Source organism: Esox lucius, chromosome 16 (assembly GCF_011004845.1).
Source record: "Esox lucius isolate fEsoLuc1 chromosome 16, fEsoLuc1.pri, whole genome shotgun sequence".
Lineage (NCBI taxonomy): Eukaryota > Metazoa > Chordata > Actinopteri > Esociformes > Esocidae > Esox > Esox lucius.
This window is the reverse complement of record NC_047584.1, coordinates 16,460,939-16,475,091: the sequence shown is the minus strand read 5'-3', so window position 1 is coordinate 16,475,091 and position 14,153 is coordinate 16,460,939. Positions and strand designations below refer to the sequence as shown.

Sequence of the window (14,153 nt, the reverse complement as noted above, 5' to 3'; positions counted from 1 at the left end):
TAAACAACACTAACACCACCCGAATATCCTAAACAACATTAACACCACCCGTATATACTAAACATACTAAACAACACTAACACCACCTGTATATACTAAACATACTAAACAACTTTAACACCACCCGTATATACTAAACATACTAAACAACGCTAACACCACCCGTATATACTAAACATACTAAACAACGCTAACACCACCTGTATATACTAAACATACTAAACAACTTTAACACCACCCGTATATACTAAACATACTAAACAACGCTAACACCACCCGTATATACTAAACATACTAAACAATGCTAACACCACCCGTATATACTAAACATACTAAACAACATTACCACCACCCGTATATACTAAACATACTAAACAACATTACCACCACCCGAATATACTAAACACAACCTACCCAAAACAAGCACAGCCCACCAATGCAATCCCACTTTCTGAATTAAACATCTAGCCTACAACTGAAACCGTCCTGGAGAGACTACACACAAAAATCAAACAATCTTAACAAAACCTAAATCCAGCAATGATTTGGTCAGACAATACGCAATGCATAAGACATTTAGATACCACTGCCACAGACGGGCTGCGCTATGAAAAGAGAATTGGTTCTTACGTCGAGAGCCACTGACTGTTTGGCCCAGGACTTCTTCACTTGGTCGTACATGATCGTGTTGTTGATGCCCAGGCCGCAGAAGATCACAAAGGCCTGGGAGGGACACAACACAGAACCACACACTGTAGCGCCACCGAGGCACGTTTCACCACTACACACGCAAACAGCATCACGCGCACGCAAACGAGCCCACAGTGATACATGAACATACAGGCATTTATATACAAACACAACAAGAGCAACACATACATCAGCAGGAAAGCAACCTACCTCAAACAGCCTCTGGTCTGCGTCGTCAAACTGGTTACCGTCCAGCCTGTTGAGTACCTGAGCTACACCTGCAACAAGACAACTGGATCGCTACGGTCCACACAGAACTTGTGTCTACCGCAACAACAGAACTCTATGCACCTTTTCATTTCAAAGGCAAGTCCCCCCAGCAAGCAAAGACAGGCAGCTCTCACTTTATCTTCTAATTAAATAAGCCAGGACTTTGCTGATAAGGCTAATTGTTCCTTTCTATAATCAGACAGAAATTATGCTAACTAGCAGATATTTAATTGAACAGTCCCTGGAGAGGTCATTGTATTTCCCACAGTATAGGTTTTCCTGTAGGTTAGTGCGATGCTGTCGACATTGCTGGAGATGGATTCACCATCTGTATGGGAGACTGACGTAAGAATACAGCCCAAGGTTTTTCTTTTCTCTAGTTAGACCACAACCTCAGTTTATTGTAGGGGATATCTAGCTTCTGAATAAACAGATCCTTGACATATAATCATGTCTCTGCTGCTGTTGGGCTTATAAAGGCTTTCACTTCAGGTCCTGATAGTTTCCTCCCACACACAAATGTTTCTTTCTTCCTCTCTCTCTCTCTCTCTCATCATTCCATCCCCTTCCCAACCTACACACACACACACACACACAGACACACACAGGTCCATTCTGGCAACTGGCTGCCTGGAGCAGTGTTTTACCTGATAGCCATGTTGCTAAGTCACTTTGCATATAACAGAAAACGAAAGTCAGATCTCAGAGGGCCTGAGTGTGCTAGCATTGCTTCTCACTGCAATATCCAGCACCATCACGAGGCTGCTGACCAATGATTTATCAGTGTCAATGTTGCTAGGGCCTTGGGCTACCTCTGGAACAGAGCAGTGCATGCTGGCTCAGCCATGAGTTGAGAGGGAACTCCTCTTTCAGGACTCAGTGATAGCGAAGCTGGGCTTTAGTAAAGCTAAAGTGCTTTAAAGGGACACACTGGGATTCAAACAACCACAGAGCAGGCAACTCACAAGACTTTGGGGTAACACAGAAACACAAAATGGGTAGGGAGAATATCCTGCTCATATTCATTAGACAGACCTGGAAATGCAAAAGCTGTGATTAACCAAGTTCTGAAACAATACTGATTGTTTAAAATGGTTTTGAACTTGCATGCACATAGGGCTGAGAAATAGTTATCTATCCTAAGCTTTATATTCTGACATCAGAAAGAATCGGTGGCAATATGATATCATTACTTGATATCAAGCCCAGCAGGAAAACAAAACAGCATGCCTCTTTATTATATATATTTTTTTCCTGTTCTGTAGAAAACAGTACAGGCAAATTCTCTAAACAAGGCACAGTGCAAAAGGTTATCTGAGGGTCCTGACTTTATGTACTTTGCTGATTCTCATTATTAAAATCACTTCATGCTTGAATGCTGGATTATGTCTTAGCTTTGACATCTGTCAACACAGATAATCATCAAGAGGAATTAAGTCTAATGCCACAACTACCATAGGAAGTCAGCGAAAAGAGGACAGTTGGTGAACTTACCAATTATTTGATGGTTGCTGTTCCAAATAGGTACACAGAGAACAGAGCGAATGTGGAAGCCAGAGAACTGGTCTGCCTAAACAGAAGAGAGAGGAGACTAGAGCTTAAACTGGCCTGTTACAATTTATTACACAAACTATAGAATACAATGGGACAGTATTGCCTGTACCATTTCAGCCAGCTTAGTTTTTTTGAACTATCCATACAGACATGTTAAACCTGAGTTCAGCAGTAATCATTTCCAATGTAATTTCAAAATGTGAGCATAAATTGTGTCATTTTAGTAATTACTATTAAGACAAAGGTCCACAGTTGAAAGCATAACTATGAAATACCAGAGGAAACAGAGCCAGAGTCACATGAAAGGGATCTCATTATTAATCAGTTGACAGTATACCAATGACCAAAGGCATTATTGAGTATTTGATGTGGCTTGTATCTTTGGTTTTAACCAATAAGTGCAGCTGCTGAACAGTTTAAGATATCATCAAAAGACTCAAAGTGTTTGTCTTTACATACACTGTAGTATAAGCAGCTAAAACCCAGAGAAAATGAAACAGCCCTCATAGAAGAGAGGGTTTTACCTCTGCATCAAACCGGGGGTCCTGATAGGCGTCACTGATGTTGACAGGCAGACCAGTGGAGGCTACCAACTCAGCTATACTGTTGTTGATGAGCCAATCAGAGTAGGAGGACTTCTCCATGCTGTCCTTGAAACTGTAGGGACACACAGATATGAAGGAGCAGGGAGGAAGTGGGATAATACGTAGGTTTTAGTTCATGCCGTGCAATGTGGATGAGGGAATGGTCAACAGGACCGTGGTTCAAACACGTTCACCGACAGGACCAAATCATCCAAAGGTTCCAAGATTGTTCGTCTGGTCCTCTTTCCACAATAACAAGCATCGTATCATAAAACGCAGATACTTTTTCACATCTCACACGCATGTATCCCCCTTTTACTGTGATTTGTATTTAATGAAGGTCTCATGGATCTCAATAATGCTCTCCAACAAAGTAATGAAACTTTAATTGTGTGATTGTCTCCCTCCCCAACAGACACCCACACACTCTGCGGGAGAATTTTCTCTTTCCTCGACACAGGCCATTCAGATTTCGGTGCATCATTAGCATATTTTTCAGCTAGCGCCTTCTGTGCCTTTCCCCTCACAACATCATACAGTACATCTTGTTTATTGCCAAGGAGGTTGAAAGTCACAGATCCAGATAAAGGCGTCGCTCGGCCTCTGAAACGCTCCCATGCGAAACCCACACGGTCACAGTGGGGAGTGAGGCTCGCTGGAAAGCTCCCCGGTCGACACTGGCAGCACACATTTTGGCATGTCAACACTGTTCTCTCAGAGGACACGGGAAATCGGAGGTGCTTTACCAAGCCCATGCCTTGCCTTCGACGTCCGACATATTCACTTAATTAAACACATAAATCACACACAATCCTCTATGCAAAAATAACCTTTCGATACGGCATCGTAAAGCCCCAATTCCCTTCGACGTGATGACCGTTCCTGTTTACTTCATAACTTGGGATCAGGGTATGGTCGTCTGTCTGCCATTGTATGAGAGCAGCGTGTTCTTCACATGATAAGAGCAACAGAAATCTAAGTTGATGCGTCACACGCCAGGCAAGGCTGAACTACCCAGACGTGTAGGCTGGCATTTCCCTGATTACTATATTATTATGCTAAGATGCTTTTTTAATTACTGCAATAGTTTATTGTTGCTGCCTTGAAGTGGGCATGTGAGTTGTAGCCTGCCTCTGACCGGAAGATCATTTTGTCATCCTTTCGCTGATGTTTTGCACCCATGTCCAGCCCACTAACCTTCCCCGCCCCTGCATTAACATGCCAAGCCGGAGGACAGAAGCTCCAAAAAAAAACCATAGAAAGTGGACCCCGACAACCTGACCTACCCGGTTCACCATCACCGTATTACTTCGATAGCGTTTCAGCCACATTTTATCCCCACACATTGTTGCATTTTTCCACAAAGCTACACGAAGAGAGGAAACACTGAGTTTTCTCTGTTGATTAGAACTGGTCAGCTGAGACACAGAGCAGACATCACAAGTGCAGGCAGAGTACCTCCACAGTGGCAGAGCTGTGGTTATTTAGTGAGATTCTTAAAATCAGGAGTAAAGGGAGATGTGAATATTTGCCTGACTGTACGAGAGCTGTGACCACAACGCAGAACCACCCGTAAAGAACCAGAGCTTTCAATTATGCTGTTTGCTAAGTTGACAGATTTCAATCTTTAAATGAATGAATGACAAAACTGTATAAAGGCCAGCAGACAAAACAGTGGGTGACTGAATGAAGCCAATTGGACCAATGTGAGGGGTGATTAAGTGCCAACTGTACCTGCTCTCGGTGTCTCCACTGCATTTGGGAGACAGCAGTTCAAAAGACTTTGTGAATTTCACCACCTGTGGCATGGAAAGATAAAGCATCACTGGTGGAAGTGTTACAAATGGAAAATGTCACTCAAGAATCTCCTCGGTTACTGGAGCCAAAAACAATTGTCAGGTAAACCATGTATCAGAATGGTCTCAATTACTTGGAAGCCAACCCATAGTCAGCGAGCAGAGAGAGAAAGAGGGGGAGAAGGTAAAGACCCATAGCAGTGAGAAGAGCCTACCGGTGACTCAATGTCTTCCAGGAGTTGGACAGAGCAGCGTTCACACTTGAGCAGAGTCTGGGCGCGGTGCATGATCTTCCTCACAATCTTCTCCAGGTCGGTCTGCTCCTCAAACAGGTCATTGACCACCTCCAGAAGTGACTGCAGTTCATAGGTCACAGCAGACACAAGAAAATGACTGCTGTTATCATTCACATGAATAACCCAGCTCTAAAACTCAAATAATAAATACTGACAGCTAATAGAGACGTTTCACATAACAGTGTCGCGACAGGAATTGTCTTTGTTTGTAATACATAAAGGGAAGTGATAATATCATATGCTGCCGCTCCACAATGAAGTAGATCAGGCACTTCATCTAAAGCCATGCCAACTCAATACAAGCCAGCAGAGAACATAAACCGGTGAGTAATGATAGAGCATGTCTATCCCTCTCTCTTTCTCACCGGTGCTCTCTGTTCTCTGGATGTTCTCCCCCATCAGAGATCAATATGGCACATGCATTAGTCTCTGGACGCCTCCTGAGATTTACACCCCAGACCCTTTGTACACACAGCGCTTCCCCACCCCCCTCTTCCAGGAGGTCCAGTTAGGGCTCCACACAGCTATTCCCCACCCCCCTCCTCCAGGAGGTCTGGTCAAGGCTACACACAGCACTTCCCCAACCCGGTCCTCCAGGAGGTCCAGTCAGGGCTGCACACAGCACTTCCCCACCCCCCTCCTCCCGGAGGTCCAGTCAGGGCTGTATACATCTCCTCCCCACCCCCATCCTCCAGGATTCCCATCAGGGCTGTACACGGCTCCTCCCCAGTCAGGGCTGTACAGTCAGGAGGTCCAGTCAGGGCTGTTCACAGCACCTCCCCACCCCCCTCCTCCAGGAGGTCCAGTCAGGGCTGTACACAGCTCCTAGATCCCCAGTGCAGTGGCAGTGAGTAGGCTCATAGAGATCAATACCTAGCCTCACTGATGTCAGCAATCAGAAGGGGGTGGGCTGAATAGACACTGTGTGGGGATAGTAGTAGTGTCCTCTCCTCCCTGTCCGACAGCCTGCCTTACCCGACTCCTGTCGTACTCCTTTCTGGAGGCGGCAAAGAGCTGTGCGTTGGAGATGGCGATCCCACAGAAGGGCAGGTACATCTGCAGCACCTGTGGAGACATGAGAAAGACGGACATACAGTCAACAGGTTGGAGAGACGTTTTACCATGACTGGACTAAACACAGGAACAAAGGGTTCAATGTTCAAAGAACAGCGTGACAGCAACCAGCTCTCTGGTCCGTGTGTGCTCAGATTAAAGACATCCGAGTCAGAATACCAATGGCCAGCTGCCTTGTTCACGACCTGCAGAGATGTTTTACAAGGGACGGAACTGTGAATATATTATCCGTTATCAGTTTTATTTTTGCCAAAAGTTAAATCATTTGAAAAGCTGGACATATCCATCAACTGATGTATTATAACCCACTCAGTAACTTTTGGACACACTTTGTCATAGTCGCCATGCATGTACAGTGGATATAAAAAGTCTACACACCCCTGTTAAAATGCTTGCAATAACCTGGTTGCATAAGTGTGCACACCCTCTTATAACTGGGGACGTGGCTGTGTTCAGAATTTACCAATCACATTCAAACTCTGTTAAATAGAAGTCATTACACACCTGCCATCATTTAAAGTGACTCTGATTAATCACAAATATAGTTCAGCTGTTCTAGTAGGATTTTCCTGACATTTTCTTAATTGCATCTCAGAGCAAAAGCCATGGTCCGCAGAGAGCTTCCAAAGCATCAGAGGGATCTCATTGTTGAAAGATATCAGTCAGGAGAAGGGTACAAAATAATTTCCAAAGCATTAGATATACCATGGATCACAGTGAAGACAGTCATCATGACACGACAGAGACATTACCAAGAACTGGACCTCCCTCCAAAATTGATGAAAACACGAGAAGAAAACTGGTCAGGGAGGCTTCCAAGAGGCCTACAGCAACATTAAAGGAACTGCAGGAATTTCTGGCATGTACTGGCTGTGTGCTACATGTGACAACAATCTCCCGTATTCTTCATATGAATAGACTATGGGGTAGGGTGGCAAGACGGAAGCCTTTCCATACAAAGAAAAACATCCAAGCCCGGCTGAAGTTTGCAAAAACAAACATCTAGTCCCCCAAAAGCACATGGGAAAATGTGTTATGGTCTGATGAAACCAAGGTTGAACTTTCTGGACATAATTCCAAAAAGTATGTTTGGAGAAAAAACAACACTGCACATCATCCAAAGAACACCATACCCACAGTGAAGCATGGAGGTGGCAGCACTGTTTTCCTTCAGCTGGAACCGAGGCCTTAGTCAGGGTGGAGGGAATTATGAACAGTTCCAAATACCAGGCAATTTGGCACAAAACCTTCAGGTGTCCGTTAGAAAGCTGAAGAGGAAGTTCACTTTTTCGCATGACCCAAAGCACACATCCAAATCCACAAAAGCATGGCTTCACCAGAAGGAAATTAACGTTTTGGAATGGCCCTGCCAGAGCCCAGACCTGAATCCAATTGAACATCTGTGAGGTGATCTGAAGAGGGCTGTGCACATGAGATGTCCTCGCAATCTGACAGATTTGGAGCGGACAAATAGTCACGTCAAGATGTACCATGCTAATAGACTCCTACCCAAAAATACTGAGTGCTGTAATAAAATCAAAAGGTGCTTCAACAAAGTGTTAGTTTAAGGGTATTCACACACAGATTATTGTTGTTTCTTTTTTATTTTCCCCTCTCAAACATTTTAGTTTGTTTTTCAGTTGAATCGTTCACGTTATTGGTCACGTCATAGGTGGAAAAGGTTCTGACATGATTTCTTTGAATCATTCTTTTACATCACAAGAACCTGGCATTTTATCAGGGGTGTGTAGACTTTTTATATCCACTGTATATGCTTCTAAAAACATGAAATTGCTTCCAAAAATGTCAAAAGGTATATGAAATGCAATGTATTAGTTTTACCCCATGAAAAAACAACATAGCTGTGTGCAGGGTTATATTCTCATACCACGCCTGGAAAAAAGCACACCTTTTAAATGGACCTAATAAAGAATGGCCTTTCATGAGGCATAATTTACTTGCCAAGACAAATAAATCAATCCAGTTGACATTTCCCCGTTTGACTGAGTGGTTTGACCCACTGCCTCAAGGTGATAACATGAATTCCATAAAGGATGTCATGTTCCATTTCCCCTTTTCTTTAGTTTTGTATACTGGAACAAACGTAGGTCCACCTGTTGACAGCTGGATGATCTACGAAGGCCAGCGTTCATTAGCATGTTACAAAAATATAATCATGAATGAATAAACATTGTTCCTGTTGCCATCAAACCAATATTGTCGATGGAGCTCCAAGGCACATTCAATCATAGATAGCTAGTAGGAGCTCAAGGTAGGTGGGTCTGAACAAGGTGCTGTGGAGATTGCCAGGCTAACAGACCCCACTGTCACTTCACCAACCTCTCCTCAGGGAACACCCTGAGTATACCTGAACTAGCACACCTGATTCACCGATCAAGGGCTTGACGGGTCAAATCAGCTTAGCTAGTTCTTGGACATCTGCTGGACCCAAGTTATGTTTGTGACTTTGTGTCAGAAAAAAAACATGTATAGTGTTGACTATGGCTTATTCTATACATTTGTTTTAGCACTGAGCAACTTACCAGCCATATCAATCACCTCACCTCTGGTCCCACTGATTAGTTGCTCAGCATATACTTTCTTTATCACAATCTCCAAGGGGATGCACATGCACAGACACACACACAAAGCGGTAACCTTGGATGCTGGTGGTATTCACATTTTTTCATAGATGATTTGTTTGATCCCACCCAAAATTCAATAACATTACTTTAAAATCTCAAAATTTCCATTTTCACATCCATTTTTCAAATTAAATTATTAGGCCTGACTGCCAAGAGTTCTGTCTGACAAAAACAAGCCACTACTCATCACCTGACTAATACCATCCCTATAGTGAGGAATGGTAGTAGAAGCATCAGGCTATGAACTTAGAGAATGGTCAGGACTGAGGGAAGGATGAATGAAGCAAAACAAAGAGAAGTCCGCAAAGAAAACCTGATCCAAAGCCCACAGAACCTCAGACAGAGGGGCGAAAAGGTATCTTTCAGCAAGGCAAAGACCTGAAGCACATGGCCATGACAAGTCTGGAAAGGCTTTAAACCAGGCCTGTGAATGTCCTTGAGTGGTATTCCAAAGTACTGAATAAAGGGTCTGAATACTGTACATGCCCATGAAACATTACCGTTTTCTTATTTTCAATAAGTTGGCAAAAATGCCTATGACGTGTTCAATCATTACAGGTTATTGCATGTTCACTGAAGGCAAAACAAAATGTAATCAATTATAAATAGGGCCAAAAGAGAACAAAATGAGCAGAAAGGCCCTGTACACTTGTTTTTCCTTCTAGAATTTTTCCAACCACAGTGCAGTAACCCTGCAGCCCCACTAGGGGCTGCAACCCTGAATATGAATATACTGCAGATGTACACAGTACATACAGTTCCACCACTGGCCTGGCAGAATTATTTGATAATGACAAAGGCTGTCTGGCTCCCTCAATAGAGGCTGCAGGATCCCATTCATTACAGAGTGGAGGCTTCAGGGACCCAGCTATGGATCTGCCTGCATAAGTAATAGGCAGAAGGGGAAGGCAACACTAGGAAACCATAGGTTGCTCTAATTAAATTCAGTCAGGCAGCAGGCCCATTATACTACAAGACTGCATAAGAAATAAGAGGCTCGGGTCAAAAGAGACCAGAGGATTGACCGGTAAAGATGTGGTTTAATAATGAAACTAACTGACTAAGGCCTCAGGGAACGAGCTGAAGCATATTTTTCTAACCTTCATTTCTCATGCGTCCCCACATGGTGTAGGAGAAGTAAAGAGGATGTGACGGTGCCACAGTACTGTAGTCATTTCCAGTAGCTATGTAAGCAGTAGCTAAACTAGTGGTTAAGCCAACTCCAAATCGTATTCCTTCCATTCATGTTATGCAGATGTGTCACGCCACCAGCCCACTGTGGCACTGCCAGTAGTCTAGCGGCATCTATTCTCCGCCATTCACACCGGTCGGCATCTCCCCTTCCGCTGGGATGTCACCGCGGTGTCTGTAACCTGCATGAGTCAGCACAGCAGTTAGCACTTCTTCAAATGTGTTTAGCTGTGATTGTTCTTTACGGAGCCGAGATTCACAGCCAGGTCTTTGTGATTTCCGTTTCCACTAATAATTTGTGACATTTCACAGATCAGGTTAAGGCGAACGATACAGTTTTCACCGGTCTGTTTCGGAATTTCCCTCTCTCACGGTTAAGGCTTATATTAAAAGGTGGAGAAACAGATCCCAGACCTGTACTTAGAGGAACTTTACCGTGAGCATAGAGCTAAGTGTGTTGCATGACGTCTCTGTGGCCTAGTTTCACTGAACCCTTTTACAGAGCTGAGTGGCTCTCATGTCATGTAGGCCAATGCTCATTCAGCCGAACAGGCCACCGCACGACATCCAAGGCAAGACACAACGTCTTACTGTGATGAATGTGGGGAGTCTAAGGAATACATCTAAATTCCGTTCAAGATATGAAGACCTTTGATGTTACTGACAATATCAAATTCCTCATATCAAATCCAATTCCACCACTTGATCAAATTTTGCCATTTGTAAATGATTAGGGATTGGCCGATTTTGGAGTGAGTAGATATAGAATACATTTAAAACAAAAAAAAAGGCTTCAAAGATCTCTAAAAAGTGCATCATTTTCAAGAAGGGGTGTATAAACAGTGTTTTGTTAGACAATGCATAATTCACACAATTCTAATGTGGGAATGACCTCCTACATACAGCCCCACTACTGTCATTAGTTTGGCCAGAGGATGCAGGGTCACTTCTGTATCATCCAGTCCTGAGGGTAATGTCCAACACACACTGTACCTCATGTACCACCGCAAAGAAAACTGGTTTCGAACCATTTTTAATGAGACCTCCAACATTTGACCGTTTTTTTCATAAAACTCCTGCCAAAAAGCTAACCGTGAAGACCGCACTGAGAGTCCTCTCATGGGTATCCGGGTGAATTAACAGCAGAGAACGAGGGCATTGGATGAACAGTTATGGACCCGGTCCTCCATAACGATCATCGCTTCAAGCCAAAATTGGCACTAATTACTCCGATTTCCTCCAAGGGTCTGGCCATGTCTGCAGCCAGCCACAATGCATCATCTATACACCAGTTCAACATGAGTGCAGCCAATCAAACGAGCCAGGCACCGTCTCCTCTCCTGTGTCGCCAAGGTCTCCCCGATGATGCCTGGTCGGCCGAACTGCAATGGCAAGCCCTCAGACAGCTGTCAGCCGGGGAAACAAGGCAGCATCACATGCCTCGCAATAGTCTAACTGTCATGGCTCTGCCTCATTCCATTAGTCCATGACTCAAGCCCAAACATTAGCAAGACCGCCGTCACAGTTACCAGAGAGCTTCGATCACTTCACTGCGGTCGTTAAACGAGATACTTGTACTGCCTCCCCACTGGGGCCCATAGACATTATGAGAAGAGTCGGGAACTGAAGTCATCAGAAATGAACCCACTGTCAACTATAATGTTACTATCGTTACTGTTATCATATACAGTGAAGATACGGAAAATGGATGTCGATTACATTTTTCGATTTTCCATCAATATCATATAGGTTTGTAGAAAATATACTGCAGCTTGTTAATATTCACTTTTTTAGTGAAGATCAGAGCGTTACTGCTGATTGCCCATTGGGCAAAGTGTGAATGTTCTGTTGGCATAAACCTCCCCAATCAGCCTGAAAACATTGGGAAGCCAATTTACAGTTGATGGCTTATCAGCAGGCAATTACGTATGCTAAAGCTGTGAAGACCTGCAAGATGGTTATGTGCTAGCAGGAAAAGTCATGCTTTTTACATAGCAGGAAGATATGCTAACAAGAACAATATCAATATAATATTGAAATATTGATCCAGAACACTTGTTTTTACAGTATTTGGTTCAATCTCATAGGCATTGCGGTACAAACAGGATGAAAATGGGAAATATGGGAAAGATATTTGGCTGCTAGTGTCATTAGTGTAATTCCTGCAGCTCAATCCCTTGACAGATGTATAAACATTAGAAAGGTTTGGAAAAGTGCATCATATTTCAGAGGTCCTCAAACCTCTTCTGGAGACCCCCAGCAATGCAATGTTCAGAGTCAGTACACCTGATTCAACTTGTCAAATAATCATTAAGCTCTTGATTAGATGAACTTGAGTGAGTTCAGAGATACAATAGAACTGTAAAAAGTCCCAGGAAGAGATCTGAGAACCACTGACATATTTCATAGTTTGTAATGGGCACTGTAAGTAAGCAGTGTTCAATAAACACGTTCTGGTCTGATAATGAGTTTCGGGTTATTTCTGTTCAGTATATTAGCATCCAAAACTAGGACCACAGAATGCACCATGAGGTCAAGTTATTTGCATATGAGAAATTAAATCAGTGTATTCGTCCAATAAACATAATGAGAAAATACAATTATGCACGAGTTAAACCACTATCCAAGCTCCCCACGGTACTGTAACCTGTAGGGAATCAACAAAACACAGTTTACAGAGCATCGCATGTAAGAACGAAGACATATACAGTGATTAGCTATAGTCATCTACCCAGTAATGTTACGTGCTGTATTTTTACTAGCAGTGTATATTTTACAGATAAGAAGTCAGTAAACAACATAAAACATACCAGAACTGCTTAATATCAACTGAAATCGATCATCTGTTTGAAAGGGTGCACTTTGTACATCTTATTCTACATAGTCTTTTGATCAAAGCATTACTGCATAGCAGCATGCAGAATCCGCTATCCTCAAATGCCAACATAGGATTTCATTACTAATTCAGCTGTAACCATCCTGTGCATTAGTGTGACACTAATGCAATGTGAAATGTGCTGAAAACACTGTGAAAGGACTGTTAGTCACTCCATTATACACAGTGGGAAAACCCCAAGCCTTTAATAAGAAACAGGCATTCTACCTACAACGTCTGAATGACAAAATCTGAAAAGAATCGTTAAGTTAGGTTTCATGTTTATTTCCAAAGATTCCCCCACGCATAGCTTCATGCAGGAGCTAGCGGGGCTACGAGATGCACTGATTAAACACGACAGCATGCGCCTTGAAAATCCACCCCTACATTGCACTACTGCGAGACATCGAAGGGCTGCCTGGCCAAGCAAGGGTTTTAAGTACGTGCACGCAGTGAATGTGCAGGCTTTTTACGCCTATCTGAGAACGCCTAGCGAGCTAAATGATTAACTGTGCCAAATAACAGCTAATTAGGAATCAGCGGATCCCATCAGGAAGATCAATGTGAGATGCCAGCTCCCATCTACCACGTCATTCTGCCTTATTATTTTCAGTCACACAGACCTTTGTGTCTTTGTCTTCAGTGCAAATGCCAACTGAGCGCATCAACTTACAGCTTGAGCCAATTCAGAGTGTCATGACTTGTGAGTAATGCTGGCTAACTAGTGTTTCCCAACAGCTTACTACAGCTGTACAACCTCAGTGTTGGTTTACTTCGGCTAACATTAAGTTATAGATGTGGGGCCAAGTAGGACAAGGCTCTTCGTGTCATGTTTTACTAGAAAACCAAGTAGTTGGATGCACCCCTCCAGATGTTTCCATCTACACAAAATGAGGAAAAGTGACTTTCCTCGGTATCTGGTTTATTTCAGCCTTAATCACTAAATAATGTAAACTGGGTGCAGTCTATTAACAAAAAACGTAACTAATTATTCTTATTGTCGAAATTTACAAAAGCCTGTTTTTTTTTATTTACATTTTACTACAACCATGGCAGACCACGCCCCCATTAATGGGGGTTTATCGTTATAAAGACAAATCGTGGGGAATTTAATTAATTTTGCTCAGAAACATTAATGCTCTGATAATTATAAATTACATTACCAACTAGTCTCCACT

The 14,153-nt window shown here is 43.1% G+C and overlaps 1 protein-coding gene across 3 annotated transcripts in view; it reads right to left on the bottom strand.

Annotated features, from left to right (window-relative positions):
* The window catches only part of pde11a (phosphodiesterase 11a), a 36,036-nt gene that overhangs the window by 17,722 nt on the left and 4,161 nt on the right, over window positions 1-14,153 (bottom strand). For all 3 annotated transcript variants that reach the window (XR_002197947.2, XM_020054537.2, XM_034286979.1), the window contains 7 exons: window positions 6,166-6,255; window positions 5,110-5,250; window positions 4,833-4,897; window positions 3,039-3,171; window positions 2,455-2,530; window positions 901-968; window positions 631-723 (listed from right to left, as the gene is read on the bottom strand). Coding sequence is in view for 2 of the 3 variants with exons in the window: in XM_020054537.2 (XP_019910096.1) it covers window positions 631-723; window positions 901-968; window positions 2,455-2,530; window positions 3,039-3,171; window positions 4,833-4,897; window positions 5,110-5,250; window positions 6,166-6,255 (666 nt within the window). In the remaining variant the exon portion in view is untranslated. The remainder of the gene's footprint in view (window positions 1-630; window positions 724-900; window positions 969-2,454; window positions 2,531-3,038; window positions 3,172-4,832; window positions 4,898-5,109; window positions 5,251-6,165; window positions 6,256-14,153) is intronic.